The 27155-nt window shown below is 53.1% G+C and overlaps 8 protein-coding genes across 8 annotated transcripts; 6 read left to right on the top strand and 2 right to left on the bottom strand.

Annotated features, from left to right (window-relative positions):
• Positions 1-1508: 1508 nt before the first annotated feature.
• On the top strand, positions 1509-4084 carry J4E79_010586 (uncharacterized protein; the record flags this gene model as incomplete). Its single annotated transcript, XM_049359422.1, has 2 exons — positions 1509-2436; positions 2484-4084. 2 exons carry the CDS (start codon positions 1509-1511, stop codon positions 4082-4084), a joined length of 2529 nt encoding a protein of 842 aa, XP_049206233.1.
• A 1271-nt stretch (positions 4085-5355) lies between these two features.
• J4E79_010585 (uncharacterized protein) lies at positions 5356-5845 on the top strand (the record flags this gene model as incomplete). Its single annotated transcript, XM_049359421.1, has 2 exons — positions 5356-5571; positions 5639-5845. 2 exons carry the CDS (start codon positions 5356-5358, stop codon positions 5843-5845), a joined length of 423 nt encoding a protein of 140 aa, XP_049206232.1.
• A 1373-nt stretch (positions 5846-7218) lies between these two features.
• Positions 7219-8551, top strand: J4E79_010584 (uncharacterized protein; the record flags this gene model as incomplete). Its single annotated transcript, XM_049359420.1, has 2 exons — positions 7219-7769; positions 7837-8551. The coding sequence occupies 2 exons, from the start codon at positions 7219-7221 to the stop codon at positions 8549-8551; spliced, it is 1266 nt and encodes a 421-aa protein (XP_049206231.1).
• Positions 8552-8596: 45 nt separating this feature from the next.
• J4E79_010583 (uncharacterized protein) lies at positions 8597-11061 on the bottom strand (the record flags this gene model as incomplete). The annotated part of the gene is made up of 5 exons (XM_049359419.1): positions 8597-8889; positions 8937-9245; positions 9759-10701; positions 10757-10967; positions 11027-11061. 5 exons carry the CDS (start codon positions 11059-11061, stop codon positions 8597-8599), a joined length of 1791 nt encoding a protein of 596 aa, XP_049206230.1.
• A 1203-nt stretch (positions 11062-12264) lies between these two features.
• Positions 12265-14298, top strand: J4E79_010582 (uncharacterized protein; the record flags this gene model as incomplete). Its single annotated transcript, XM_049359418.1, has 3 exons — positions 12265-12474; positions 12524-14219; positions 14270-14298. The coding sequence occupies 3 exons, from the start codon at positions 12265-12267 to the stop codon at positions 14296-14298; spliced, it is 1935 nt and encodes a 644-aa protein (XP_049206229.1).
• A 2851-nt stretch (positions 14299-17149) lies between these two features.
• Positions 17150-18953, top strand: PDH1 (ATP-binding cassette transporter CGR1; the record flags this gene model as incomplete). Its single annotated transcript, XM_049359417.1, has 4 exons — positions 17150-17419; positions 17472-18249; positions 18307-18491; positions 18540-18953. 4 exons carry the CDS (start codon positions 17150-17152, stop codon positions 18951-18953), a joined length of 1647 nt encoding a protein of 548 aa, XP_049206228.1.
• Positions 18954-19804: 851 nt separating this feature from the next.
• J4E79_010580 (uncharacterized protein) lies at positions 19805-21701 on the top strand (the record flags this gene model as incomplete). Its single annotated transcript, XM_049359416.1, has 7 exons — positions 19805-20341; positions 20393-20481; positions 20533-20664; positions 20721-20778; positions 20829-20950; positions 20999-21273; positions 21325-21701. The coding sequence occupies 7 exons, from the start codon at positions 19805-19807 to the stop codon at positions 21699-21701; spliced, it is 1590 nt and encodes a 529-aa protein (XP_049206227.1).
• A 1126-nt stretch (positions 21702-22827) lies between these two features.
• On the bottom strand, positions 22828-23858 carry J4E79_010579 (uncharacterized protein; the record flags this gene model as incomplete). The annotated part of the gene is made up of 2 exons (XM_049359415.1): positions 22828-23027; positions 23165-23858. The coding sequence occupies 2 exons, from the start codon at positions 23856-23858 to the stop codon at positions 22828-22830; spliced, it is 894 nt and encodes a 297-aa protein (XP_049206226.1).
• Positions 23859-27155: the final 3297 nt, after the last annotated feature.

The raw sequence follows: 27155 nt of genomic DNA, 5'->3' as shown, positions 1-27155 counted from the left end.
TTTGGCGAATCTGAGATCAGAACCGAGTCGTGGCAGAACTTCGCGATAGAGAGGACCCACTCCTGCCCAGAGATGGAACGGGAAGAAGGGTGGACCGACCCACGCCGTGCGATCAGACCCTTGACCGACTTGACCGACTCTTTTCATGAGCTTTTCCAGCGATCTACCGAGCTTCAACGCTCGTGCTGTAGTGTCCTTCGTGGTGTGAAGTGTCGGATGAATTGTTCCAACCAACGAGGACCGAGCGCGGCATCCCTATCAAAAGCTTGACTTTGCGCTAAACTCGATTCGGATCGTCAGCGCTTAAAACCTCGATCGATACCCAGTCAAAGCTTCGCATCACCAATGCACCCCGCTCCACCGGCCTGCTTTTTCCCATGCATTCGCTGCAAGTCTTTCCAGCAGGGCTGCTGGCCTCGGGGCTTCAGTCGCCCAATTCGCCCAATCTGTGGTCATGCGAACGAAAGGCCAGCCCATTCAGGTCCACCAGATGGACCTGAGCTACCGAGGGGCGGGAACCCTGAAGTCTGTGATACGGTTGCGAGGTGCGTCTTGGTACCTATACTAACACGCTATGACACTAGGTTGTTGAGCGAGTTATGCTATGGCCCTACGATGACGAGTTGTCTCACATCAGATGGAAACTCGGTAAGGAGGGGGTTGGGACGTTGATGCAGTGCAACACCTCCAGGACGTTCTGGAGATGAACAGCATGTAAGAAACGGGCACAGATCGAATGGCGATGTCCGCTGCAACCGAGAGCGCCTCCCGCCCGAAAAGGATGACCAAGGCCGGTCCGCTTCCATGACGGACCGCCACTCGCCAGTCACAGCGCTGATCCTGCATGATGCGCAGTGCGCAGCGAGGCGATAGCAGCCCTCCGATAATTTAATGTGTATTGCTGCAGCCCGCGAATGTGACGGCGCTTTGGATCCGTCATTTCTCTTTTAGGGACCCCTGTATGACTTGCTATCACACCTTGGCCCAATAGCGCGGGTTCTGGTGAGCGGTTGAATATCATTTACCATTTGCTGCCACGATACGACGGTTCTTACCCTTGCGAGTCACCCGCACTCCACTTGCGCATGGAACTTAAGGAACCGGACTGCTGCTCGCGCACGGTATCTGAACATAAGCATTTCGCTGTTACGTCTTTTTTTGTTTGTTCGTACCCGTTTGCGCCTATACCGAACATCTTTAATCGCCTCTATCGCATTGTATGTCGGATTAAGCGGTGGATAAGTCGTTGCTACACGGGAACCTCTGCGCCACCGTAGGACACACCCCCGGATCCAGGTTCCGCTGCACCTTGCACGCATTGTCACAGCAAATCCTACATCTCGGTACCCATGTAGGAACGGACCCCCGGATGTTCATTAAGCCTCTGCTACCCCAAATCAATATCCGTTGGCCTAGGACGCATTCCCGCAGTATTCCGGCTTCTGCTGGCAGAAGTGTTTCACGACCACCACGCCAATTGTTGCGAAAACAAACCCAACGACGCGAATATGCCGGTCCTTCGGGAAGCTCTCGTGGAGCGGACGGGTGTGGCCATGGAGCAGCTGGGCGTGGTAGTGTCGCACACAGAAAGAGAGATTGTCGAGTCCGTCTCGGCATTGCTTCGACGTGTGAACATACCTTTCAACAGCACAAGCCCAGCTGGTCTCATAGAAGCCAACACCGTGGACCCGTGGAACAAAAGTGGTAAATATGCGCTCGCATATGTCTACTTTTGCATACCTCTGCTTGTCATCGCAGCCTTGATGCGATACTATCATCTATTCACGGACAAGATCCGGACAGCACTACACCAAGAAGAGGTATTACAGTCCTCGACGACATCCTCTCCCGACACAGATTACGAGATGTCGGTACTTGATACTGACAAGTCCACCATGAAGTTCTTTCCTCGCGAAGGCCCGCTACCCAGCGCGCCAAAACAACAATCCAGCGTTTCTTCTGTCGGGCCGATCAACAACCTGGTGGCGTTCTTCCGGTTCATCTTCTACCGGCCAATCCCACAGATCAGGGTGAAGAAGGGATGGAGGCCAATCGTGTTCCCATCTTTGGCTATCGTCGTGATAGTCTTCTTAGCTCTGATCCTTGGAGTTCTATACTGCACCCTTCCGCAGCCGCTGTTCTGGGACAGCATCGCTTATGGTTCGCCTCCATTGGCCGTTCGCTCAGGCATGATGGCCGTGGCACTGATGCCATGGATCGTTGCGCTTGCAACCAAGGCAAACCTCATCTCGATGATCACTGGCATTAGCCATGAGCGATTGAATGTGTTGCACAGATGGGCGGCGTACATCTGCCTGTTGCTGAGCATCTTGCATACTGTCCCCTTCTACGTCACGCCCGTCTGGGAGAAGGGCGCGCAGGAAGCGTTCCAGCAGCTGCTTCAGCAACAGAGCGGGATGTACATTTACGGAACTGGTACGACTACCCTCCCCAATGACCGATCAAGTACTGACAATTTTCAGGTATTGCAGCACTCGTGCCACTGTGCTTCCTGTGTACGCACTCTATTGCGCCTCTCCGCCACCGAATGTACGAACTGTTCGTGGCTCTGCACGTACCCGTTGCCATTGTCTTCCTCGGAATGATGTTCTGGCATTGCAACAATTACCTAACGTCATGGCACTACTTACTGTCTACTCTGGGAATCTGGCTCCTCTCCTACTTCATGCGCCTGTTCTACCTGAACTGGACTCGCCCAGGCCAGCTATCCTGGCTCATTGGCGATGAGGCCGCCGTGACGCTCATGCCAGAAAACGCCATCAAGATCACCATCCCAACCAAGATGCGGTGGAGACCTGGACAGTACGTCTATCTCCGCATGCCTGGAATCTCGGTCTTCGAAAACCACCCCTTCACCATCGCTTCGCTATGCAGCGAGGACTTCCCTTCGGAGTACGGCGAGGGCTACCGAGACATGGTCCTCGTCTTCCGCCCATTCGGCGGCTTCACGAGAAAGGTCCTCAACAACGCTCTCGATCACGGTCCATGGCACACATACCGTGCCTTTGTCGATGGTCCGTACGGAGGCATGCAGAGGCGTATTGAGGCGTTTGATGACGTCGTACTCATTGCTGGAGGCAGTGGTATCACTGCCATTGTCTCGCAGTTGCTGTCTCTTATCAAGAAGATGCGCGATGGCAAAGCTGTTACCCGTAAGATCCATGTGATCTGGGCCCTCAAGCGTCCCGAAACTATGGAGTGGTTCAAAGAGGAACTGCGCATCTGCCGCGAGTATGCTCCTCCCGAGACGGTCGAGTGCCAATTCTACATTACCGCCGCGAAGCGCAACCTAAACGGCGGACTTGTCAGCGCAAAGACGCCTACCCGTCCTGTGTCGATGTTCTTTCACGACAAGGTCAACGATGCTTTCCAGAACATCGCCGACCACCGCCTTTCCGGTGTTTCCGGTATTTCCTCAAAACGACACTCGGCTCTCATCCGTGACGAAGCGCAGGGAGACCCAGAGAAGGAGTCTGAGCTGCGTCGCGAGAACGAAGACAGCATCACAGCGCTTCCACAAGCGCACATGGTCCCCATCAATCGGGGCCACCTCGCACCACCACGTCCAAGTTACAACAGCGGTCGAAACTCTGCCGAATCAGCACATAGCTCGAACCCCGACCTTATAGCGCCTGCGCCACGCGGCCTTGCTGCCCGACGTCAAGAACGCAACTTGTCCCTCGACATCAGTCAAGCCGTCTCTTCGGGTTCCGGCGCGATTAATCCGGACATCTCCCACAACCCTACCGAAGGCGGGCAGGGTTTCGACTTCGGTTTCCCGTCGACACCCACCGAGTTCCAAAAGAACCTCATGCGCTTCGCATTTCTACCTGCGGCCGTCAAGAAGAAGGATGGCTGGAGCACCGAGTACGGACGTCCGGATATACCATATCTGCTCAAGGGACTGAGCAAGAACTTTGGGCGCAGAACGTGTGTGTTCGTTTGCGGACCCCCCACCATGCGCGTTAGTGTGAGTGAGACGATTGCGCAACTCCAAAGGAGTGTGTGGAGTGACAGTGGGCGCGATGAGATTTTCCTCCACGCCGAGAACTACGCCTTATAGGGCGTGGGTGTACTTTTCTTTACCTTCATTTGTGCATAGCGTTTGGACGGCTTGGTGTATATACCCCCTTTCTTTTCTTTTCCTTTTATACCTCTGTATCTGTACGATGATCGACGACGTTAGTATCTGTCGCAGCTAGAGACTATCGAATAACATCTTGGCCAGTGGTTGTAACATACGAAGACGCCTCCTAACAGACAATGCAGCCACGAAAGGGCTGTATTGTATGTTGCGTAGTTTCTTCGAGTGTTACAACTATCTGTATTAGATGATACAAAGAGTTCTTTTACAGTGCATATGTTGGGTTCGAGTCTAGAATAATCCAAAGATCAGCTTACTCTGTCTCAACGAAGAATTAAGTTTGCTACATTGACTCCACAGAGTTTGCATAAAATCTGACACGGAATGTACGCGTTCAGGAGACATTGTGCTAGCATTGCCTGGCATGCATTCAGCCTCGGCAAGACAACATCCACCAACGCCATGGCGAAGCACCGCGTGCCATACCACGGGCAGTAGGAACATGGAGGCTTGATACTTGGAGTGCTCCTCCAGCGGCACCTGGTCGTCACGCTCTCATATCATTGTCACCTTCTGCATCTGGTTCGTCCACGGCCTGCCAGGAGTACCCTACCCCTCCTGATGCGAGCTGGTGGGGTCAACATTCACCCATGAACCTCGCGGCACAATCAATGCATCCTTGTCGCTGATTGTGGAGAGGGTGTGGGTGCGGAGACACTATCCCGCGCTTTAATGGGCGTGACAAGTTCGAGTGCGGCACAGCGCTATGGTCGTACGGGCGCAAAAGCAAGCAGTCGTGGTTCAGCAGCATGTCGCAGTGGGTGAATGCGCTGACCGCCTGCTCGCCCAGTACGATACGCGCTGCGTCGCGGATATCAGCATGTGCAGCTTGGGCGACAGCTCAGGGCGGCTGCGTACGGGCGCATGGGGACGGCAGTACATAGGGCTGCAGCCGGCTAAGAGGAGATGAGGGTGTGGGATAGATGGGCGTTCGCAGGCCTTTGCTTTTTGGTGAGAGGGTTTGAGAGCCGGACTGGCCGCTTGGCGCATCTCACTCGCCCTTTGATCCCAAACCACATCAGCGTGCATATTTCCCCTTCCTCCTCCACGCAGGCCTGCTGTAACGTTTCCCAGCAGTCGTAGCCCACTAGTAACAATTGCTCCGCCCGCATCCTCTCCAGCCGTCACACACGCGGAAGCCAGGGCGCAGACTTCCCGATCGACCATGTTCTTAAGATAATTATGTGCACATGTCCGCCATCCCAGTGTCTGACCTGGGCCTCAACTCGAGCGAGAGCAGATATCTCCAGCAGCAAATTGCCGCCTCGCAGCAAGGCTCCAATTCCTCGCGCGCTGCCTCTCACGCCTCCAGCCAAGGCCGTCTCCTCCTGGATCCTTCCAGTTTGCAGGCGCTCAGCGCCCACTTTGACCGTCTGATGTACTCCATCCAGCAGCGCTGGCAGTATGTGAGTTGTCATGTTCATAGCTTCACACGGTGTCGATTGTTAGTGGTGTAGTACTGACAATGGCCAGCTCACCCAGCAGACACAAACAGCAACCCAAATACAGTACGACCGCGCCGGCAACGCCATGCAAATGGCCGACGCTGAAATCGCCCGCTTCCGTGCCATCCTCCGCGAAATCGACGAGCTCCAAGTAGAATTCGACAAAGTCCGTCGCATTGGAGAGATTGTCAAGGGCTTCAAGTCGCGCGTCGACCGTCTAGACCGCCGGATATGAACGCATTCCAGTACGCTGGACCGGCACCAGTACCACAAGCTACCTTACACCCACCAACCTACCTACACTCCTTTACCGCTACGAACAGACATACCTCGTCCCCACGGATACCCACACTATACCTACTAAGAATGGAAAGCCTCGCGGCATGGAAAACACTGGGGGATACCTGAGAGATTGAAAAGCCCCACGGCTCATGGCGTTTTGGTTGCGTTTTGCAGGACCCTTTGCTTTTGGGAATACCCACGTCTCGTTTTGCGCATGTCTCAGTTTGCTTCGGATGCCGTACCCTTCTCGTGTCGTTTGTGACACTTTGGACTGCTTCTTTTGGATTGTTGCGTATTGCTGCGAACCACCGCCTGTTGTACGTCATTGTGGATCGCTGTTGCACGACCCGATACCCTGTTCAGCTTCCGTATGTATGCTTTGCCCCTTTGAGTAATTTGCAACACCTGCTTCGTATTCTTCTTTTCTTGGTGATTAAAACGAATATCGCACCGATCGGTGAACTATCAAGCTCTTCTTGCTGGGTGATGTTGATGAGCCTCCGCTCTTGAACTCGCGTTGCCCGTTTCCATTGCGTGTCGAATTGCCTACTACCTAGGTACCTAGGTAGTTTACGTTCTTTCAGAGGGCACAAAGATGTTGCTTTACGAATGCAGTGACCAAACGAACCTTCAATGCATCCATTCTACAGCTCAATGTCCGTGTTGCCGTAGACATTGATCTCCGACATGTTCCTATAGATGTGGTCGCACAAGGCAAAGCATAGTCGCAAGCAGCTACAGCACTTCGCAAGCCCAGAAGGCCGCACTATCCCCATACCATTCTAGAGCATCGTAATCAATCACACATATTCAAGAAAGCTGTCTCAATCGCCGTTTGCACATAAACACATGCATGTCTCTTTCGAGTTTAGGCTCCCTGACAGCCCTGGGCTAACCTGACATGGCTAGGCAGCCATGCATCTACTTCCGAGGTCCCTTGGCTGTTAAGTTGGTACTGCCATCACCGTACCACACTGAGCAGCACCTGGACTTTGTGCCAGACATCTAATTTACATCATTCATTGATATCCATATGCCCCTATCATGCTCGTCCCGCCCTAGTAAAAGGGCAGATCCAAGCGTGTGTTTGTTCCTCTGACCGTCAATTGCTAACGCCCATGGGGTCCGGGGATGCATCAATCAAACGGCTAGAACGGCCCTGTTCAGGCGGGCAATAAGGCCGTATCTGGCCTTAGGGGACGGGCGCAGCAACTATGATGGCTCTCATGCAGCCACCCGTGAAGAAGGAATGGGCTGGGCAGTCTCATCGCGTTTTCGCACGGTGTCCTCTCTCGACTTCCTGTTAAACATTATGGGCACGTCGCTATGCCCAAACTTCTTACGCGACCAGGGAGCCATCCGCTACGCTCACTATCGCGCACAGCGCAGTCGCACTGGAAGTTGATCTTGGCTATCGCTTCTTTGTTGCTCGTCGAAGCATACGTTCACGGACGCAACTACGATGTCCCCCGCCCGTCGCCGCCCCTCGATGCGCCCTTCTACACAGGATGTCAGGACCCCGTCCTGAATACGACCGCGCGCGAATCCGCCGTATTCATGATGCTCGCACGCAACTCGGAAGTCAAGGGTGCAGTTTCAAGCGTGCGAAGCGTGCAGGAACAGTTCAACGACAACTTTGGTTATCCCTGGGTTTTCCTAAACGATGAGGAATGGACCGAGGACTTCAAGCGGAAAGTGGGCAAGGCAGTAGGGGAAGGCGCAGACGTCAAGTTCGAAGTCATACCCAAGGAGATGTGGGGGTATCCCGAATGGATCGACCAAGACCGCGCGAAGAAGAGCATGCAGGATATGAAGAACCGGGGTATACAATACGGAGGACTAGAGAGCTACCACCACATGTGCCGCTTCCAATCTGGGTACGTCGCATCGTCTACCCCAAGCCTCTCCCATACTCAGCGCACAACACTGACAACAACCCCACAGCTTCTTCTACGACCACCCCGCCCTCCTCCCCTACAAATACTACTGGCGCGTCGAACCCAGCATATCCTTCACCTGCGCCATAACCTACGACCCCTTTGTCGAAATGGCCCGCCACAAGAAACGCTACGGCTACACAACCGCCCTCTGGGAGCGCGGCCAAACCGTCCCCTCCCTCTTCCGCAAACTCTCCCTCTACAAGAACGAATACCGTCTCCCCACCTCCACGCTCTGGACTGCCATGATCGACGCAAGCTGGATGCCGTGGCCTTTTCGTCGCATGCTGGCTGCGCTGCGCAATAGGGATGAGCGGGGTGATCTGTGGAACATGTGTCACTTTTGGTCAAATTTCGAGATTGCGGATATGGATTTCTTTCGTGGGGATGCGTATCGTGCTGTCTTTGACTATCTAGACCGGGACGGCGGGTTCTACTATGAGAGATGGGGTGATGCGCCTGTGCATTCGCTGGCTGCTGCTATGCTGTTGCAGCCGCAGGAGTTGCATCATTTTAGTGATTGGGGGTATATACATGATGACTTGCAGGTTTGTACGTTTGCGAGTACAGAACAGGAGAAGGCGAGAGGGATCAAGATACCGAAGTATGAGGATAGTGATGGGGATGGGAGACAGGAATTGGGATGCAGGTGTAAATGCGATGATAAGGCTAGGATTGTAGAACCGGTTTGCTTGAATAGAATTGGGCTGACGACTGGATAGTCGTCAAGTGTCCTGTGTACTTGGCTACCTCGTTACGTCCCATTTTTAGTCTATGGGGTGTCTGTACTCTGGTGGTGTCTCTGTCTCTGCCCACTGGAGATCTACGTGCCCACCTGAGTTTACCACCTCTTCGGTAACATCATTGCCGTTGATGACGAGCTGGCTTCCGAACTTGATCCACTCATCAGCTCCACGAATGCGAGCCCAAAAATGCCCATCTCGCCGCCCACCCGCAATTTCCATTCCGCAGATAACCATATCCCACTTGTCCGCTGCAATGATGTGGATACCCTGCACGACAGTTCCTTCGTCGTAAGTACCCGCGCGCACCCGATTGACTGTGTAACGTCAGTTACTTGTCCAATATAAGTGAAAAGATACGCACATCTGATTGTTCTGAGCGCGACATGACGCTCGAGTTCAGCCTCAAGCTCCTCTCTGAGGGCGAGTAGCTTCGCGGTCTCTAAAATCATCTGGTAACCTGAGCGAATCGCGAGGAATAGGGTAAGCGCTATCGCCGAACCGAGCCAGGCGATTGGATCGAATGCAAGAAGGGCTAGCACAAGGCGTGTGCATCTTGAAGGTAGATCGGTGATGAAAGTCCAGAAGTTGATGCATAGTAGTAGGATGCGAGCCAGAAACCTCAAGATGGCCATCACAAGAGCTTCTAGCATGGTGAAGATATTGAGTGTTGCTGTTTCGGGTAGTCGTTGGGGTCTTTCGCTTTGCGCGGGAGAATGAGAGTTGGAGTACTTCTTGGTCGCGGTCGAAGAAGGTGAGAGCGATAGCGGGGACTAGCCAACGAGCACCGACCGTATGGTTTTCCTATTCACTTGAGCATACGGTCTGGTGCGATTCCTTCGCGATCGAGCCATATTTATAGTACGAGTGTTGTAAGAGGTGGGCGTAGTGCAGCGGCGCCTGCAGGGTACTGCACGGATCGAGAGTTTCACTGATGAACTTGGGTGAACGTGTACCGGAAAATAAGAGGTGGGTGAATGTCTTTCTTAGTAAATACAAAGTCGGAGTGGAGCGCAATCAGATCAAGCGATGTGGTTAATACAAGGCTGGTGTGCCAATTCGTGATGTCTCGATGGTCAGTATCTCCGTGCTCTTCCTTCTTTGAAAGCACCAGGATCATTCAACAGCATACTGCGCACGTCATCCATGGTAAAGCCTTTGTGTCTCTCACAACAAGCCTCCATACATCGTAATATCTTTCTTGGCCATTCCACATATTTCGTCCATTCTCCACTTTCATCATCGTCTATAGCTGCCATGATCAGAGCATTCCATTGAACAGTCGCTCTTGTAGGAGTTTTCAAAGCCATTTTTGGAGCAGCTAGCGACGACAGAATGAATCGTACAGCGCAAAAGTGGGCCATGACGACGTTGCCGAGCTGGTTTGTACGGTCAAACATGCGCATGAGTGCTTCGTGTGGCCAGGTTGAGAAGATCGTGAGGATGACCATCATAGCTGCAAAAGACCGGATGGGGTATGGAGCGCCAGGAAGAGGATCCGTAACATTCTCCCAGTCGATGTTGTCAAACACGAGCCCGAAATCTTGTGGTAAGATCGGGTTAGCGAACGGAAAGAGACCCAACGGCGAGTCACGAGGTATTGGAAGTTCGTCAGTTTCGATTTCCAGGTCCGAGTGCAGCAGGAGTCGAAGTGTTTCGGTGAGCTGGCCAACAATGGCCTTCTCGATGGAATGTATACCAGTTCCATCCATTATGCTGGAAAGGGATTTCAAAGACAGTAGAGCCTCTTGCAAAAGTTCCTGGTCGACTTCAGGAAACTTGGTAAATGCGGTGTCCATAGCTATAGTGTCCAAGCCTTTCTGTGTGGAGAAAGGGCTGCGAAAGCCTTCGCCTATGATAAGCTGAGAGAGGAACGAGCATCCCCGCAAGGACAAAAAGTGGTCAAGAAAACCGTCACCTATGTAGCTTGACTGGAAGCACAGGAGGTAAGAAGTTGCTAACATGATATACGATTCCTCAGCCGTCGGGGGCCAACTAGCGAAGGCGTCCTCGAGGCCAACAATGGCTTTTTGTCGATGTTGGACCGCCAGGGCAGTCTGTGGATTTTCAACTTGAACGGCAAGATGAGATCCAGCAAGAGCCAGCATAGCATCCATGAGATATGGGTACTGCGTGGTCAGTGATGTTAGGTCTCTTGCACGGTGAGCGAGAGGTTGCACTCACTTTATGGCACGCTGCCGGAACGTCTGTGACCCAAAGCTCTTCCCAGTCGTGCGGGATCCAAGGATGTGCTGAGACGAGATAGTGATGGAACAGCTGCATATCTTCTGAGCTGTAGATAGTAGGTGTGTCGGAAAGCTTAACAACTTGACGAGGACTTGACACTGCCGACTCGATGTAGTCACGCCGTGCGTGCTTGAATACATCGGGGTATCTGCAAACCACTAGAATAGTTGGTGAGATATTGATCTTAGTTCGCAACGCCACACTTACGTCCGCGCTTGTCGCAGTTCGCGCATGAAGGCCATGTCTCTGGACACTAACATAGTTTAGTGATATGACGAGGCACTGAGAAGTGGATGCGGTACCTTGATCTTGCGTCGCTTGCACGGGATGCAGCCCAGACGACTTTTAGTGTGCCCGCGTCGCTGTCGTAACCCTGTCGGTGCGGGTGTGTCGCCGCTAGAGGCGGTGGTGCTGCTAGATGTGAGTTAGGTATAGTTTTGTGCATTGCGTGAGAAGCGTACGATTGGTCAGATCCGTTCACATTGTTTTCTTTTGGTCGTATGGGTTGCTTCGATACTCCTGCATGGTGTATCGTTTGCGGAACATCGTCAGGTGCTTTGGGATCGTTGGCAGGAACGCTGCTCCCAAGGAAGTCGCCTATGCCGTCCAACACAATGTAGCCATCAAACAAATCGTCCATGACTGCAAGTGTGCCGAGTAAAGAAATAGACGTGATGCTGCAATCTACATTATTCCATGTCACCGGTGGTGTTGCCTGAATCGACTGGGATGATGCCAAGCCGTCAAGGTGTCATCGTTCGCTGGAGGCCTTGTAGTCGGAACGTCGGCGTCAGCGGCGCTGGATCCGAGCATTACAAAGACAATTGACGCTAGAGGCCATGAACTCTGGGTGCGTGCCTGTCTTCTCATACAAATGTATGCATGAAGCGGAGGCATAAAGGAGCTTGAGACGTCGTCATCTTGACAGGGTACTGGTCCCGCATTGGCCTCGCGGACGCAATGTCGCGTGAGAAAGTCGCGATGCCTTCAGCGAGTGCAATGGCAAGAATCTTGGGTCAATGTTACATTTTTCAAGAGCAGAGTGAAAGTGGAATCTCGTGATGATTTGAAGTCGCTGTATGAATCCATGGATTACGGATGAGGTTGCTGTGGGTCGGCAAACGTGACGGGGCAGAAAGCGTTGGATGGGTTTCTCCCTTGTCCGCCCAGTCGGGTGGTTAGCCGCAAGTGACGTCTCCCCTTCACCAGCACCGCCATTCTTCTTACCAGCACCGTGGCAATCTCCGCGCGGCGCCTCAGCATTCACCTCGCCATCCGCACGCAGCCTCGACTGGCTTACCAAGCGACTGCGACTCTTCCCATGTGCTGCCTAATAGTGGAGTGAGGAGCACGCCCCACCAGCCACGCCCAAGCCCAACGGCTGAGCACTCGAGCACGCCCAAACCTCCTCCAATTCCGCGCTCGAGGTCGCGAAGCACGCCGCAATGCCTTCGATTCTCTCCGACGAGGACAAGCAGACGGTCAAGCGCACCGTGCCCAAGTCGGCCAACAAGATCCACACCGTCGCCGTCGCCAAGTTGTACATCGCCTACCCGGACCGGCACCGATGGACCTACACGGGCCTGCAGGGCGCCGTCGTGCTGGCCAACGACCTGGTCGGCAACACCTTCTGGCTCAAGATGGTGGACATATCGGTAGGTGCGAGGGACGCCGCAGCACAGAATGCACGACTGACGGATGCAGCCCCAAAGTCGCGGTGTCATCTGGGACCAGGAGATCTACGACACCTTCTCGTACAACCAGGACCGCGTCTTCTTCCACACCTTTGAGCTCGAGGACTGTCTCGCCGGTCTGTCTTTTGCCGACGAGAAGGAGGCCAAGACGTTCAAGAAGAAGCTCGACGACCGCGAAAAGAACGCCCACAAGAACACCAAGAACAAACCCTTCAGCGCATCCGCCGGCACCAGCGCGCCCGCAGCCAACGGAAAGGGCGGAGGCCATGGCCACGGCCTGCTGGGAAGGCTCACCGGACGTGACCGCCATTCTTCCTCACCTGGCCCGCCGCCAGCGTCCATTATTCCACCCGTCAGCGTCACATCGCCTGTGCAGAGCACCCACTCCAACGCCACAAGCGCTCGCAACTCCGCCATCGACACTACCGACCCATCATGGCAGCCCCTGTTGAAGGAACTGCTGGCCATGGGCATCACCGAGGACCAGATCGAAGAAAACGCCGATTTCATCAAGCTATACATCGAGCAGCGGAAGCAGGAGGAGAAGCTCAAGGATGAGAATAACCAGCGCAAATCCAGAGCGCCTCCGCCTCCCCCACCGAGCGCGCCTCCCATGGCCGCATCTCTCAGCCCCCAGAACACAGGTGGCTCCAAGCGAGGACCTCCGCCCGCGCCTCCGCCAGCGCGTAGAACAAGGACGGACGCAGCCCTCAATCGCAACTCCTCAGGAAGCCCTGCGCCACCATCACCACCGCGCGAAGCTTCACCGTCTCCCGGACCGCCAAAGCCAGTCTTCAGAGCGCCTCCACCACTTGCGGAAGCAGGAAAGTTCGCCAATCTACCTCCTGCACCACCAGGTAGGTCGCGAGCCTCATCCAATGCAGCCAACCCAGGTCCTCCACCGCCGCCGCGCCCGCCCAAAACACCCGTACCCGACGAAGAAAGGCCAGTGGGAGGCAAGTTCGGTGTACCTCCGCCCTTCACAGGCAACCGCGTACCCTCGGGCCCACCTCCACCACCCCCAAGCCGAGGGCCAGTTCCTCCACCGCCTCCCGCGAGAGACACGCCATCCGCGCCTCCTCCGCTCCCACCCAAGACATCGGCAGCCCCGACACCACCGCCTGTCCACAACATACCACCGCCTCCTCCGCTACCGCCGTCTTCATCTCGACCTACACCAGCACCCCCTTCGAGCGCGGCACCAGTCCCACCGCCTCTACCCCCAACAAGCAATGTAGCACCGACACCACCTCCGCCGCCGCCCATGCCCGGACGATCGATTCCCCCTCCTCCACCGATGCCCAACAGCTCAGCGCCTCCTCCACCCCCTATGCCAAGCACAGGCGCACCGCCCCCACCGCCCCTGCCTCCTGGCTCTGTGCCTCCTCCGCCGCCGCCAATGCCTTCACGAAGCGCTGTGGCACCACCTCCACCTGGCCCACCGCCCCCACCGAGCGGCGGCGCGCCTCTGCCCAAACCAGCGCCAGGGCGAGACGGCTTGTTAGCGGATATTCGAGGAGGAGCGAGATTGAAGAAGGTTTCAGATACAGAGAAAAAGGACCGCAGTGCAGCGGCAGTTCCTGGCGCGGAACCTGCTGGAGGAGCTTCTGGAGGAGCCAGTGGCGCAGCTCAACCTGGAGATGCTGGCTTGGCTGGAGCACTGGCTAGTGCTCTTGCGGCAAGGAAGTCAAAAGTTAGTCACAGTGGTAAGTACAATCATTTTTGCTGGATTAGCAGTATACTGACGTGTTTACAGACGATGAGTCCGACAAAGATGATTGGTAAACGTGCAGAATTCAGAAGTAGCGACAAATCGACAAGCCAAGCCCACTACGACCTCATCCCAACGCCGAGGCACCTGCGACACCCAGTCAAACGATATGAGGATGTGGAAAGAGTTATGAGAACGTGTATCTGGGTGATCCACAGTGGCAGGAACGCCAAAATCAATATCAAGAGAAGAGCCACTTGGCTGATTGGTGTGAGAGAGTTAGTTGATACCAAGAATGATAAAGTATATTCTTCGTCTTCAAAACCGTCGTCTTCACCTCTTGGACACTGTCTCGTGCCCTATTAGCGCCCCTGCCTTCGCAAGCCGAATCATCACATTCTTAATCCTCTTGCCTTCATATCCACAAGCCGCCAACAGCGCAACCTCTAGACACACGTCTGCCTTGAGCCTCCCCTCTTCCCCATATCTAGCGTAAAACTGTTCAGGTCGGCACATGTACTCTTGACAGCAGGTTGACAATGCTGCTGCATGACAAAGTCGGTGCAGCTTATCCACCGTATAAAAATCCCACAGCGGAGGTTCTTCCAGGCTTCCAATGTATTCATAGAATGGCGCGTGTTGTAATCTGGACAGACTCTCGGCTACTGTGAGACAATTCAGGAGACGCACAGCTAGCTCTTGAGAGACGATAGGGAGGTTTGTTGTATGGGCTGTGTTCAAAATCGCAGAGGTAAAGAGCGTAGTATGGAGGCCAGATTTGCGTTGGGTATGAGACCACCAAATGAGTAAGTAGGTGGATGATGTACGAGGGAAGTGTGCGAGTGTTATATTGGTGTCGAGAGCGTGTAGGACTTCTTTGTTGAATATCCCTGGTATAGGAATTAGTTGGCCCGACTGCGTTAGTGTCTTTGTGCAGAGCAGGGACTCACGGCATACAAGTCGCAGATCAAGTGCTGGTGTGAGCTCGTCGAATGGAGGTTTGTCTTCGTTCATGAGCTGTAGAACTGTGTAATCGATGATGATGCTCCATAGTTCCGTAGGGAGGGCGACAATGCCTGCGAGTTGTGATGTAGGTATTGGGGTAGATGAGACTTCTTGCGTCAAGTTATTTAGGGGCTTTCGAATGAGAGACTTTAATAGAAAGATCGTGTTCATGGTAATGCGGCTTGAAATTCTTTTCTCGAGTTAACCGAAGAGCCGCCGTCTATTTATTCTGAAGTTGTAGAAGGAGCGACGGGTAGCCAAGCACGGACGCCTGTTCGATAGCTAGGAAATCAGGCACCAGGATTCGTTAACTGCATACATCGCACCCGCGGGTTGGTGAACGCAGCTCTCTTACCGCAATGTATCCTGATGGCAAAACATTCGGTTCCAGGACTTTATATGTTTTCCTGCAAGAATGGCATTATATCAGCCCCGAGATCCCGATCTCAATCTTCAATGGATTCATGAGTGGTGTTCGCGCCATTGGTTATCCCGCGATGTACAGCATTCGCATGATTGAGAGAGCGGAAAAACAAGCGAGACTTGCGAAAGAGGCGAAAGAGAGGTTGAAGCAGATTCCGCAATCATGTCTCAATGGTGTCGAAGCTTTGCCGGTGGAGCTGTGGAGTCAGATCATTGGATATGCCTTGGATCCATACTTGCAGCACAAAGAGCGGCAATGTTATGGCATGCGGAGAGTGCTAGATCTGCGGTTCGTGTGTCGTGAGTACGAGAATGCATCGACTGCAACGTCCAAGAACTGATCTTAGCTAGATGCCTTTGATAAGGAGATACAACGGCTACTGCATCAGCACCTGACTCTATCCCAGCTGCCGTACCGTTCATTCGTTGTATATGACATACAGAACCAATCAAGCTTGGATCGTTCCCTGCGCGATGCTATTCTCGCATCGGCGTTGTGTCGCGAAACGCAGCTTTACTCTAGAGACGGCACAGCACATCTCATGGCATACCGTCTGAAGAACTGCGTCCTTGTCGCCCAGCATCTATCGGCCGACTACAGCATAAAGAACGAGCAGTTGCTGTACGGAAGGCTTTGCGCCGTTGCTTCCGCGTCGCGTTGTTGCTGGAACTACATCTTCACTCTCTGGTACGTTGGAAGCCATGCGTTCATCAATGGTGTCGATGAGGATGGTGCATTCTCAAGGGAGCAGGATATTCTTTTCGAAGTCTCCTTGTTATTGGCTATTGGATATCAACTCGCAGACGTCAGGCGATGGATGCTGAGGCTGGGCAGATTAGGCATGTTGGTTGGCTATAGAGAACATGCTGTAAAGCGTCCTGATAGAGCGTTTGATGGTGCGATTGATGTATGCCGCTTTCCTGTCGGGGAGCAGGTGCTGCAAGTTGATGATTTTGCCAGGACAGAAGAGGAATTGGAAAGTATAAGAGCGGCGGGAGAAGCGCTTGACCGGGAAGTCGATGATGAGCTCGAGGATCTAGAAAGACGATTCAATGTCTAGTTTTCGGAGGCTCTGCGGCTTTGCAGGCATGTGGAAGCGGGACCCAGCCACCGTAGCCGAAGCGTACCTGCCGCGCACATGTGCGGGATGATGCGGGGTAGCAAGTCAAGTAGATTGCGGGCAGACAGTCGCACACAAGATGGAGTCGCGACGGCAGCCATGCAAGCGTAGTGTTATCATCAAAGACATATGCAGTGAGAGAATATCATCGTGAGGCCTGTCACGCTGGCGCTGCAAGACATTTCCGTGCGGATGGCGGATATGTACTGCCTCGGTTGACGGCGGTCTATCCATCCTCCCGAATTCTGCGAGCCGAGCGATGCTCATGTCCTGAACTTCCTCAAAGACCTACAGTTCCCTCAAAAGCGCGAAGTACGACTGTCCCTTTTCTTCAAAGCTGCATTGACGTCGTCCGGCACGACAGACGCTAATCAACATGTCGGCCTTCAGTCGCAACCTGTGCAGCACCGTTTCACGAAACCTCCGATCACGGTCCAGTGTCGTATCGAGAGCCATAAGGCCAATTGCCCTGCGAACTGCTCCTTCCACCCCAATCACTTCGCGCACAGCAACCGCATCCTCCTTCTCCACCATGACGGCCCTCAAGAGCTCCATGCCTCAGACGCTGAGCAAGCGCGAGTATGATCCTGAGATCAAGGACATGGCAAACTACATCCACAACACCCCCATCGACTCCGAGCTTGCGGTAAGCTAATTGCGCTCTCAGCGAGTATCGCGGCTAATCAAACTTCATATAGTTCGACACCGCGCGCTGGGTCTTCGTTGACACGCTCGGTTGCGGTCTTGAGGGGCTGCAGTTCGAGCAGTGCAGGAAGATCCTGGGTCCCACTGTGGAAGGCACGACTGTCCCCAACGGCTGCAAGGTGCCCGGTACCAACTACCAGCTCGACCCCATAAACGGCGCCTTCAACATTGGTGCCATGATCCGATGGCTCGACTTCAACGACTGCTGGCTAGCTGCCGAGTGGGGCCACCCCTCCGACAACCTGGGAGCGATCCTCGCAACTGCCGACTGGATTACACGAACAAACAAGGCTGGAGGCAATCTCGGCAATGGCAAGATCTTCAAGGTCAGAGATGTCCTCGAGGCCATGATCAGGGCACACGAAATCCAGGGCTGCATGGCCCTGGAGAACTCCTTCAACAAGGTCGGCCTGGACCACGTCATTCTGGTCAAGTTGGCCTCCACAGCTGTCGTCTCCAAGATGATGGGTCTCAGCGAGGCTCAGACTCGGGATGCCATCTCGCAAGCGTTTGTCGATGGCCAGTCTATGCGTACTTACAGGCACTCGCCCAACACCATGTCGCGCAAGTCCTGGGCCGCTGGTGATGCTTGCCAGACCGCCGTCAACCTCGTGCTGAAGGTCATGAAGGGCGAGCAGGGTCTGCCTACTGTTCTCTCAGCTCCTACCTGGGGCTTCTACGACGTCAACTTTGGCGGCAAGCCCTTCCAGTTCCAGAGAGGCTACGGCAGCTACGTCATGGAGAACGTTCTCTTCAAGGTCTCTTATCCGGGTAAGACGACTCTTTCAGGTCAATGCTACTCGGGAGCCATTTACTAATTTCGTCCAGCTGAGTTCCACTCACAGACTGCGGTCGAAGCGGCACAGCGCCTGAACAAGAAGCTGGCAGCGATGGGTAAGAGCGCCAAAGACATTGAGGGTGTAGTGAACCGAACGCATGAGGCCTGCATTCGTATCATCGATAAGCAGTTCAAGCCTATGGAGAACTTTGCTGACCGTGATCACTGCGTTCAAGTAAGTCTTACCCTTCGTGGTTCGCCGGCTGTGCTGACATGATGGTAGTACATGGTCTCCACCATGTTTGTCTTCAACCGCCTTGAAGCCACTGACTACCCAGATGACAGCGAAGCTGCTACATCGGAACTCGTCGAGTCTCTCCGCCAGCGCATTAGCTGTGTAGAGGACCCGCAATTCACCAAGGATTACCACGACCCTGCGAAGCGCACCATCTCCAACGCCTTGACCGTAACGCTCAAGGACGGAACCGTGCTGGAGGAAGAGGTTGTCGAGGCTCCGCTTGGCCATCGGTTGCGTCGTGAGGAAGCAAAGCCCGAGATTCTTGCCAAGTTCAAGAGGCATCTCGGCCCGCACTACCCGTCGCAACACGTTGACAAGCTCGTCGCGTTAGCGCAGGACCCCAAGTCGCTCGATAACATGGACATCGACGAGTACGTCGATCTGTACGTGAAGAACTAGAAATCAAGATTAGCTAGATTGAGTGACTTCGCGATGGGCGCGCCTCGGCATGGCTGACTATCGCGTTATCGCGTCGTCGCTAATGCAACTAGACGCGGTTGAAGGACGTCCCGAAATCGGGAACGTGCGCTTCCGCCTTATTACTGCTTTCTATATCCCTGTCTTTTTCACCAAAAGTTACTTCCAGCCGTCACACCGAAGCCACCGCATTGACCCCCTAGTATATTCTTGCAATATTCCACCTTCGTCGCGTGATCCTAGCCTGCCGACATATCTGTACGACCGTAATATCGGATGCGTTATGACGACGTCGTCACGGCCTAGAGAAGTCTCCGGATCGATATCGAGGCTGTGGGGTTGTCTTCCTAACCCAACGTTGAGCAGAAACTACCGACATAGGCCGTCCCGGGTTTCCTTGCCCTCCCCACGGGGAATCCCTCACGAGCTGAGCACGGAGTGGAGGCGCCGACCGCCAACTGGTTCAGCTGGGTAGCTATCTATCCGGGATCGACGGAAGCTGGTCTGGGACAATGTGCCATCATCGGGCTCGTCTGACTGTGATGCTTACGGACATTGGTACCGTATACTCCAGAGATGAATTGTGGATGGTGTCGCCGCAAGGTTTGATGATCCAGATGACACGACAGTGCGCCTCATGGCTGCTTCCCCAATAAGTACTTCTTGAGAGCACCCAGTCTAGCCTGTGCTCATTACCAATCTTTGTTCACTCGAACGCTCCTGCGTTGTTACCAATTTGGCCAACGTCACCTGTCAGTTGCCCTTGCCTTCCAAGGTTATCGTCCTCCCGCCTGTCTCCTCGGACCCTGGTCTCGTTCCCGCGTACCAGCAATATGTCACTCACACCGAAGAGCCCTCTTACTAGCCATCGTAGCGATGATTCGCTCGATGATGCAGAGAAGGGCATGTACGATAGTACACTGGAGTTGACCGCACCCGGCTTTGTGTATATGGAACCGAAGAGGTCGACATATACTGTTTCGTCATTGCTTCCTGCTTCCCCTGTCCACCAAGGCATAACACCATGCACAAGCGTACCGGAGCTCTCACTCTCACTGCCAAAGGGACGGAAACCTACCGATGCTGCTGCACTGGACACTACCGTGAAGAAACCGGCAGGAGCCAAACCTCAAAAGCCAAAGATCAGCCGGTGGATCCTTTTTGACCTCTGGTTCAATACATACAGGAAGTTCTTCGTATTCGTCGTCTCACTCAACCTCACGGGGATCATCTTGACGGCATGTGGTCGCTTCAAATATGGCGAGGAACACCTCGGTGCTTTGGTACTGGGCAACCTACTCTCCGCCATCTTGTTCAGAAACGAGTTATGGATGCGCTTCTTATACATGGCCGCCATATACGGACTAGGTGTATGTACTTCCCCTGTCTCTATCACAAGTCTTTCTGACCAGTCATCGTAGTGGGCACCAGTGTGCGTAAAGCTAGCTGCAACATCTGTCCTGCAGCACGTCGGGGGAATACATTCTGGATGCGCATTGTCTGGGGCTGCGTAAGTAGACCTGCATACATCCATTGCAAATAGTACTAACAGAAAGCCCAGTTGGCTCATCTACAAGTGCGTCGACATCATCAGATATCGTGCCGTACAGCACCCTGCTGTGATCGCTAGCGGTATCATCACCAACGTCTTCATCATCATCTCGGTTCTGAGCGCCTTCCCTTGGGTCCGCAAGTGAGTAGTCCCAGCGGACGTGTAACTCTGTGACACCATGCTTACGCCCTGGTCAGCACCTATCACAATGTTTTCGAGAAGCATCACCGATTTGTTGGATGGCTAGGCCTCGCAGTATGCATCCCGATTGCGTTCTTCCGAGAACTGATACTAACGCTCGCTAGATGACATGGGTTTTCGTGGTCATGGGCAACACCTACGACATCAAGCGTGGCGAGTGGAGGACCGACGCCCACAGCTTACTCAGTGCACAAGAGCTATGGTTCGCTGTCTTCATGACAGTATTGTAAGAGCGCCCATACCTCTATCAGCTTCTCCTACTGACCAGTTACAGCATCCTCATCCCATGGGTCACCCTCCGAGAGGTGCCAGTCGAAGTCGAGATCCCCTCACCAAAAGTCGCTGTTCTCAAGTTCGAGCGCGGCATGCAGCAAGGTCTTCTAGGACGAATCAGTCGCACGTCCATCATGGAGTACCACGCTTTCGGCATCATCAGCGAGGGACGCAATGCTACCCATCACTACATGATCTGTGGTGTTCAAGGAGACTTCACCAAGAACCTTGTCGCCAATCCACCAAAGACTGTGTGGACAAGACAGCTCAAGTTCGGTATGTTCTTGCATAACTCCATTTGCATCTCCATTGCTAACACAATCACAGCCGGCGTCGGCCACGCCTCTGCGATGTTCAAACGCGGCATACGTATCTGCACCGGTACTGGCATCGGCGCCGCCCTCTCCACCTGCATCCAATCTCCCAACTGGTTCCTCATCTGGATCGGCTCTGACCAAGAGCGCACATTCGGCCCCACCGTCACAGGTCTCATCCACAAGCACATCGAGCCCGAGCGCATGATACTCTGGGATAGCAAGAAGCGGGGTGGCCGCCCGGACACAATGGAGTTGTTGAGAGATACGTGGAAGCGATTCGGCGCTGAGGTCATCTTCATTACGAGCAACAGCCAGGGCAACGATGAGATGATGCAGGGGTGTGCCAAGGAGGGTATGCACGCTTTCGGTACACTTTGGGACTTTTAGAGTTTCGACACGGGCTCAATCTTAGACGGAGACGGGTCGGTTCAACAGAGGTCAGAGATATAAGCAACAGGATGTTGAGGAATATAGCGGCATTGCGCATCTTGCGGATGGAGTTTTTGGACTTTCTTTAGAGGTGCATTGGGTAGACGAAGGGCATTTCTTGATTCACTTTCAAGTTAGTTGCAATGGAAGCAAAATAGCAAAAAAAGACAACAGCATCATCACATCAACCTCCACCTTGGACCAATTTTGCATGTGACATCAACGTAATCCAATAACACAGTCAGCAAAACGAAATCCCATATCTCGGTGGTAATACAAGTCTCAGATAACGATACCGACCACCTACCACACAGCCGGCTCACCAGCCGCCCCCAAGGTCCAGATCCCACCATCGCACCCATCATCTTCGCAAGTACTACCTACCCACTACATCCCACACACACTACCACATACACGGCGCACGGTAGTCTTGGCCCCACATAGTCCATACCGTCCGATCGCCAAGATGCGCATTCCCTCACGTGGTAATAACAACCGGCTGATATAGGTACCTGATCCGCGAAAACGGCGCTATTGGAGTATGCTCGCAATATATATTAAATTGGGGTGGGCTGTGCGTGGAAACACACTAGAACATTGTATAATACATCACATGCGATGCGCCCTTTCATCGTCGATGGGGGAAAAAGAACGAGATTGTGGGTTCTGGTGGTGGAGGAGGTACAGGTGTCATGTACCTGAGGGCATTGTGGCGCTGCGTGGGGTTGGGCTGCGATGAGGGTTTTCGCTTGCAGATGGGATTGTGTTTTTCGGAGCGGGATTCCGTTAGTGAGACGAAGTGTGGATGTAGTAGTTGCGACGTCATAGTTTGAGTTTTGGTGTATTGGAAGGAAGGAACGGGGATATAGGTCGTTGCTTCACCCAAGAATATGTCTGACACGGGAGATCTCCAGGCATACGATGCTACGTTACAGAACGGAGACGCCCGGCTCGGTGCGATGGTCCCGTTCAATAAGCAAAACTTAAGCTTTTTGTCTACCCCAACAAGCATCGGTCTTACTCAGCAGGATGAAGGAAATCGAAGAACCAGGGTCTTGCTAGTGATGCTAAGCTTATAAATAGCTCACGATACGAACATATACTTCCGGCCTTCCTCGCTGCTTATCCAGTCTTCGGAATAGCCTAGTTCAGACAGTACTTTCTGCACTATTTGGCTTCCGAAACAAGTGAAGTGATGAGCCATTTCGACTGCCTTCGGCCCGTAACTCTTGAGCATGGAAACCATATCGTTAATGTGCGCATCTGTAAGAGATAGTCCCGGCTCTATGTAAAAGCGTTAGTGATATGTAGTCAAGGAAGTGACAAACGTTGACACAAGGTAATGCCGAGACCCGAACTTTTGCTAATAGCATTTGCGGTAAATGGATGAACGGGAAGGGCTGAATTGAAGGCTCACGTACCATCTCGATCTGCGCTGATGGATATAGAGTAGTCAAACTCCACTCCGTGTGCAACGTATGAGTTCTTGATGTCCCAGAAATTGAAGGGCAACGAATGAGCGCCTGTGATCATGTCTGAGTATGCTACGCGGATCTTCTTCAAGTATAGACCATTTGCTTGTAGGGGAAGAGCGCTGTTGAAGAGATCATAATATCCATCACGGTAGTTGTGGGATACCATCGTAGCCGTTGTAGACAGAAACAACTCTTGTAGGCTATGGGGAAGTATATCCCGCATCCGAGGGTATTTCCAGTTTCCTTCGCCGGTATAGTTCATAGGCGGTGTACCAAGCAGTACTCGAAATGATGTAGAGAGGTTTTCCAGGGCATGTAATCGGTGGAAACCATCGATGCGCGCGTGGGTCGAATCAGGCTCATCCCAGCAATCATCATCTTCTGGAGCAAGGTGCAGAACCCGCAGCGAGTCTTGCTGCTGCTCAAGACCAGACATGATGTTCGGTAGAATATATGTTGACCCGTGATACTTCGGACCGGCATACTCAAATCTTGAGAGCTGTTTGCAGGAAGTGATCATGAGCTTCGTCCATGTACACGGGATGTCGACGCCGTAGAGTATGAGCGTCGAGACTGACGAAGACCGCTTCTGGACTGGCCATTTTATATTTTCTTCGGCCAGCTTGTATGGATCCGTCATGGCGTTCAGACGAACTATTTGAAGACTTGCTGTCCACCGGCTCCAGCGCTCTGGAGGAAAGAGAAAACACTTCCTACAAGCACGTTTCCTATCGTCGACTGCCATGCTGCTGCAAGGGAACCTGGATGGAATGTCAGCAGGAGAGGGCGAGTTAATAGGCCCGACGGTATCTAACTCACCTTTAGTCACGCCTTCCACACAGAATCCCACCGGGCACAGAAGGAGTGTGCACATATTGAACGCAACCATCGTGCTGATAGCTCTGCGGAAGTTCTTGTTGGTGTACTGTTTCTCGTGGGAGTGGAAGTCAGTTGAGGATGAGAAGTTGTGGTCATGCCAGGATTTGTCGAAGACCAAAGTTGGTGTTTTGGGAAGGTGTTTTAGATGGACTGCGAAGTCTTTGCGTTTGTGACGGGAAGTTGGTAGGGTAAGACGATGGGCGATTTGTGATACAGTGCTGGAGTACTTGCGATCAGTGAGATATGAGTGGTGAGTGGTGAAGGGGAACCGAATGGAGAATACAGCACAATGCTCTTGCGATAATTGTAGAATAGACTTTACTTGCACAATTAAGCGTCTTGATTGCAGTCTAGGTACAAAGCAATACCGATGTTTATCTCCATTCTGATCCTAGGGCTCGTTTCGTCAAAGGGATGTATCGCCGTATCGAGGGACACTAATGAGACATAGCATGGCCAGAGGATGCCGAATCAAGACTACAACCAGTCCACCATCTCTCCCCTGCTCACTCAAGTACCAGCTTCATCTTGTCGCTTGCCGAGCATCCATCCTTAGCGTCCTTCGAGCCATTTGCTCCCTTTGCGTATAGTTCCGGTCTTTGACTGACCACTTAACTTCTACAAGCGATTCTAGGTACTAAGTCAGCAACAGGGTCGTAACAAAAGGTGCAATATGGTCGTTTACTCACCTACGACTAATCGTCCCACGTTGAGCACTATCGCGGGTGGAACTACGATGGCTAAGACGGGAATGAGGATGCAGAGCTCGATCGCACTCTTCATTTTGCTGTTCTTGCGGGCGCTTCCGTCGGTGTGATGGTCCTCGTGAAGTCTGGAGTAAGCTGGGGGGTTGACGTCGTCGCCGTTACAGGAGTTGTTCGATGCCATGGTCTTCGGTATGAGAGAGTGCTGTGGTCGAGATGTAGAAAACCTGGGTTTGGGGGTGGAAGGTTGGTAGGTCAAGGCGATGCGGGTTTTGTGAGTCGGTATTAGAATTTTCACGAGCAGTTGGGAATAATTGGTGAGTAGCAGGTGGTGGAGGTAACCAGGAGGATGACCGTAGAGATAGCGCCGGTGATGTGTTTGAAGCGAGGTCCATTTTGGAGAAAGAGCTACCGTTCGTTACTCTTCCAATCCACCTTCCCATTCGTGACAGATACATCCTTCCTCTCGCATCTTCGTGTCAACTGACTACTCTCCTCAGACCTTGTACAGATTTCTAAACAGATACGGTAGCATGAAGTCGAGATCGTAGTCCTTGCTCTTCCAATGGTTCTCGTGCTTTCCGACCATATTTTTGATCTCCGCGAGCACAATCTCCCGGTAATCGTACGTCGAATCTAATCGCTTCGACCAAGCTCTCAACTCTTTTGCGCCTGTTTCGCTAGGTCTCTGCGACAACCATGCAGCGCGGTGATCGAACTTGGCGATCAAGTACCCTATTCTGACTGTTAGCTCGTTCTAAAGGAACGTTACTGCGGGCAACTTACATGATGAGCCGACAACAGGATACACGTAAAGCGACAGGTTAAGATCAGACTTGGCGAACACGGATGGCAGTTCGCGTAGTTTTGGAAGCTCGTAGTTTGGCTTCCTGTAGTGCCGATACTTCAGTGTTACGTCGATGTTTGATCGCTTGCTGAGCTTTTGCGCTAGTGTTTCCATGTCTTCCATGATGCATACTCGGTCGCGGGTAGTTGCGCATATGACGAGCCGACAGAGGTTTGGTGGCAGGAGATCATCCGCGGCATGAGAGTAGTGCACTTCGAGCTCGATCAGAGCAATGAAGCTGGCCAAGATCCCATTGTCAGTCGAAGTGCTCTTGGGGGCATGCCAGCAGCACGTCTTGAGGGTGCGCAGAGTGCTCGCATGCTCATGTAACTGCTGGAGTAAATGCAAATGATGAGGTGCTGCCCAATGGTCGCAGTCGCTATGTCGTAGGACACGCAGTGACTTGCAAGCAGATACAGCTTGTGCAATGGTCGTCAATGGGACCGCGCACTTTTCAAAGTCAAGTACTTCGATCGGTGATGAATGAATCGCAGCTTCCATATCCTCAGTAGCCATGTGGAATCCACCTCCACCACTTAGAATCAGCGTCTTGAGTACCGGTAGCTGGAACAGCGGGGCAATACACTGCCATGATGTGGTCCGAAGGGTGATCTCTAACGTGGATAAATAATTGGTCCATTGCGGCAGTGGAGAGCCTGCTGCTAGAATGCCTCGAATGGGTTCGAGATAGATGGGGAGTTTAAATGAGTTCCCTTTCTTTATGGGGTTCGGAGGATGCAGAGCACGAATAGAGTGTATCTTGGGTTCCAAGCTCAGTAACAGAGCAATGGCCAAGTCCGGTCCATACGAAAAGTAATCGTAAGCGAGACGGGGGTGTTGTTCGTGAAGCCGACGAGCCCAGGTATCTTTGTCCAATTTCTGGAGGCATTTCCGCATTTGCTTGTGGGTTATCCCGATAGAGCCCTGAATAGTAACCTCGCGAAGATGCTCAGCCAACTCAGGCTCCCGCACCGCGGTTCTGAAGTACTGTCGAACTTGCATGCTGTCGCCTCCATTTTGGCTGAAGGAACTGTACAGGGCTGGTACTACGCGCTGACCGATATTTTTGTTGACGAGGGTTAGTTGGTAGAGAGCCCCTTGCGGTAGGTAACTGCAGACGCTTGACAGGATCTCTTGTGGCAGAGACTGGAGAGGCGAGATGCTTTCCTTGGGAGCTTGACTATCCATGACCGTTTACGTTGAGGAGAACGGTTGGTGAAGATCAAGTTGTTCTCATGCGATGTTTTCGCTCGGCTTTTTGACTGGAGAAGTTGTCCAGGCGAAACTTTAGATCCTCTCGTGGCGTAACTGGACGTGCGTGGAGCGAGCATAGTTGAGAGGCGGCAAATGCTCCTGTGTATTTCACTTTGATCTGAGCAGTCTGAGCCATAGCAGCTTTCGGATTTCCCCTGGTGAATCGATTCGAGAGTTCCGGAGGCCTTCATGGGTTCCTCGATTGAGCGATTCCGGCGTGGCACGTAGCAAATGAGTGGAATAAACCACAACG

Source organism: Alternaria viburni (genome assembly GCF_023758015.1).
Source record: "Alternaria viburni strain BMP 2772 chromosome Unknown scaffold_31, whole genome shotgun sequence".
In the NCBI taxonomy this organism is placed as follows: domain Eukaryota; kingdom Fungi; phylum Ascomycota; class Dothideomycetes; order Pleosporales; family Pleosporaceae; genus Alternaria; species Alternaria viburni.
Note: the sequence above shows the minus strand (reverse complement) of the source record. Positions and strands in the feature narration are given on the sequence as shown.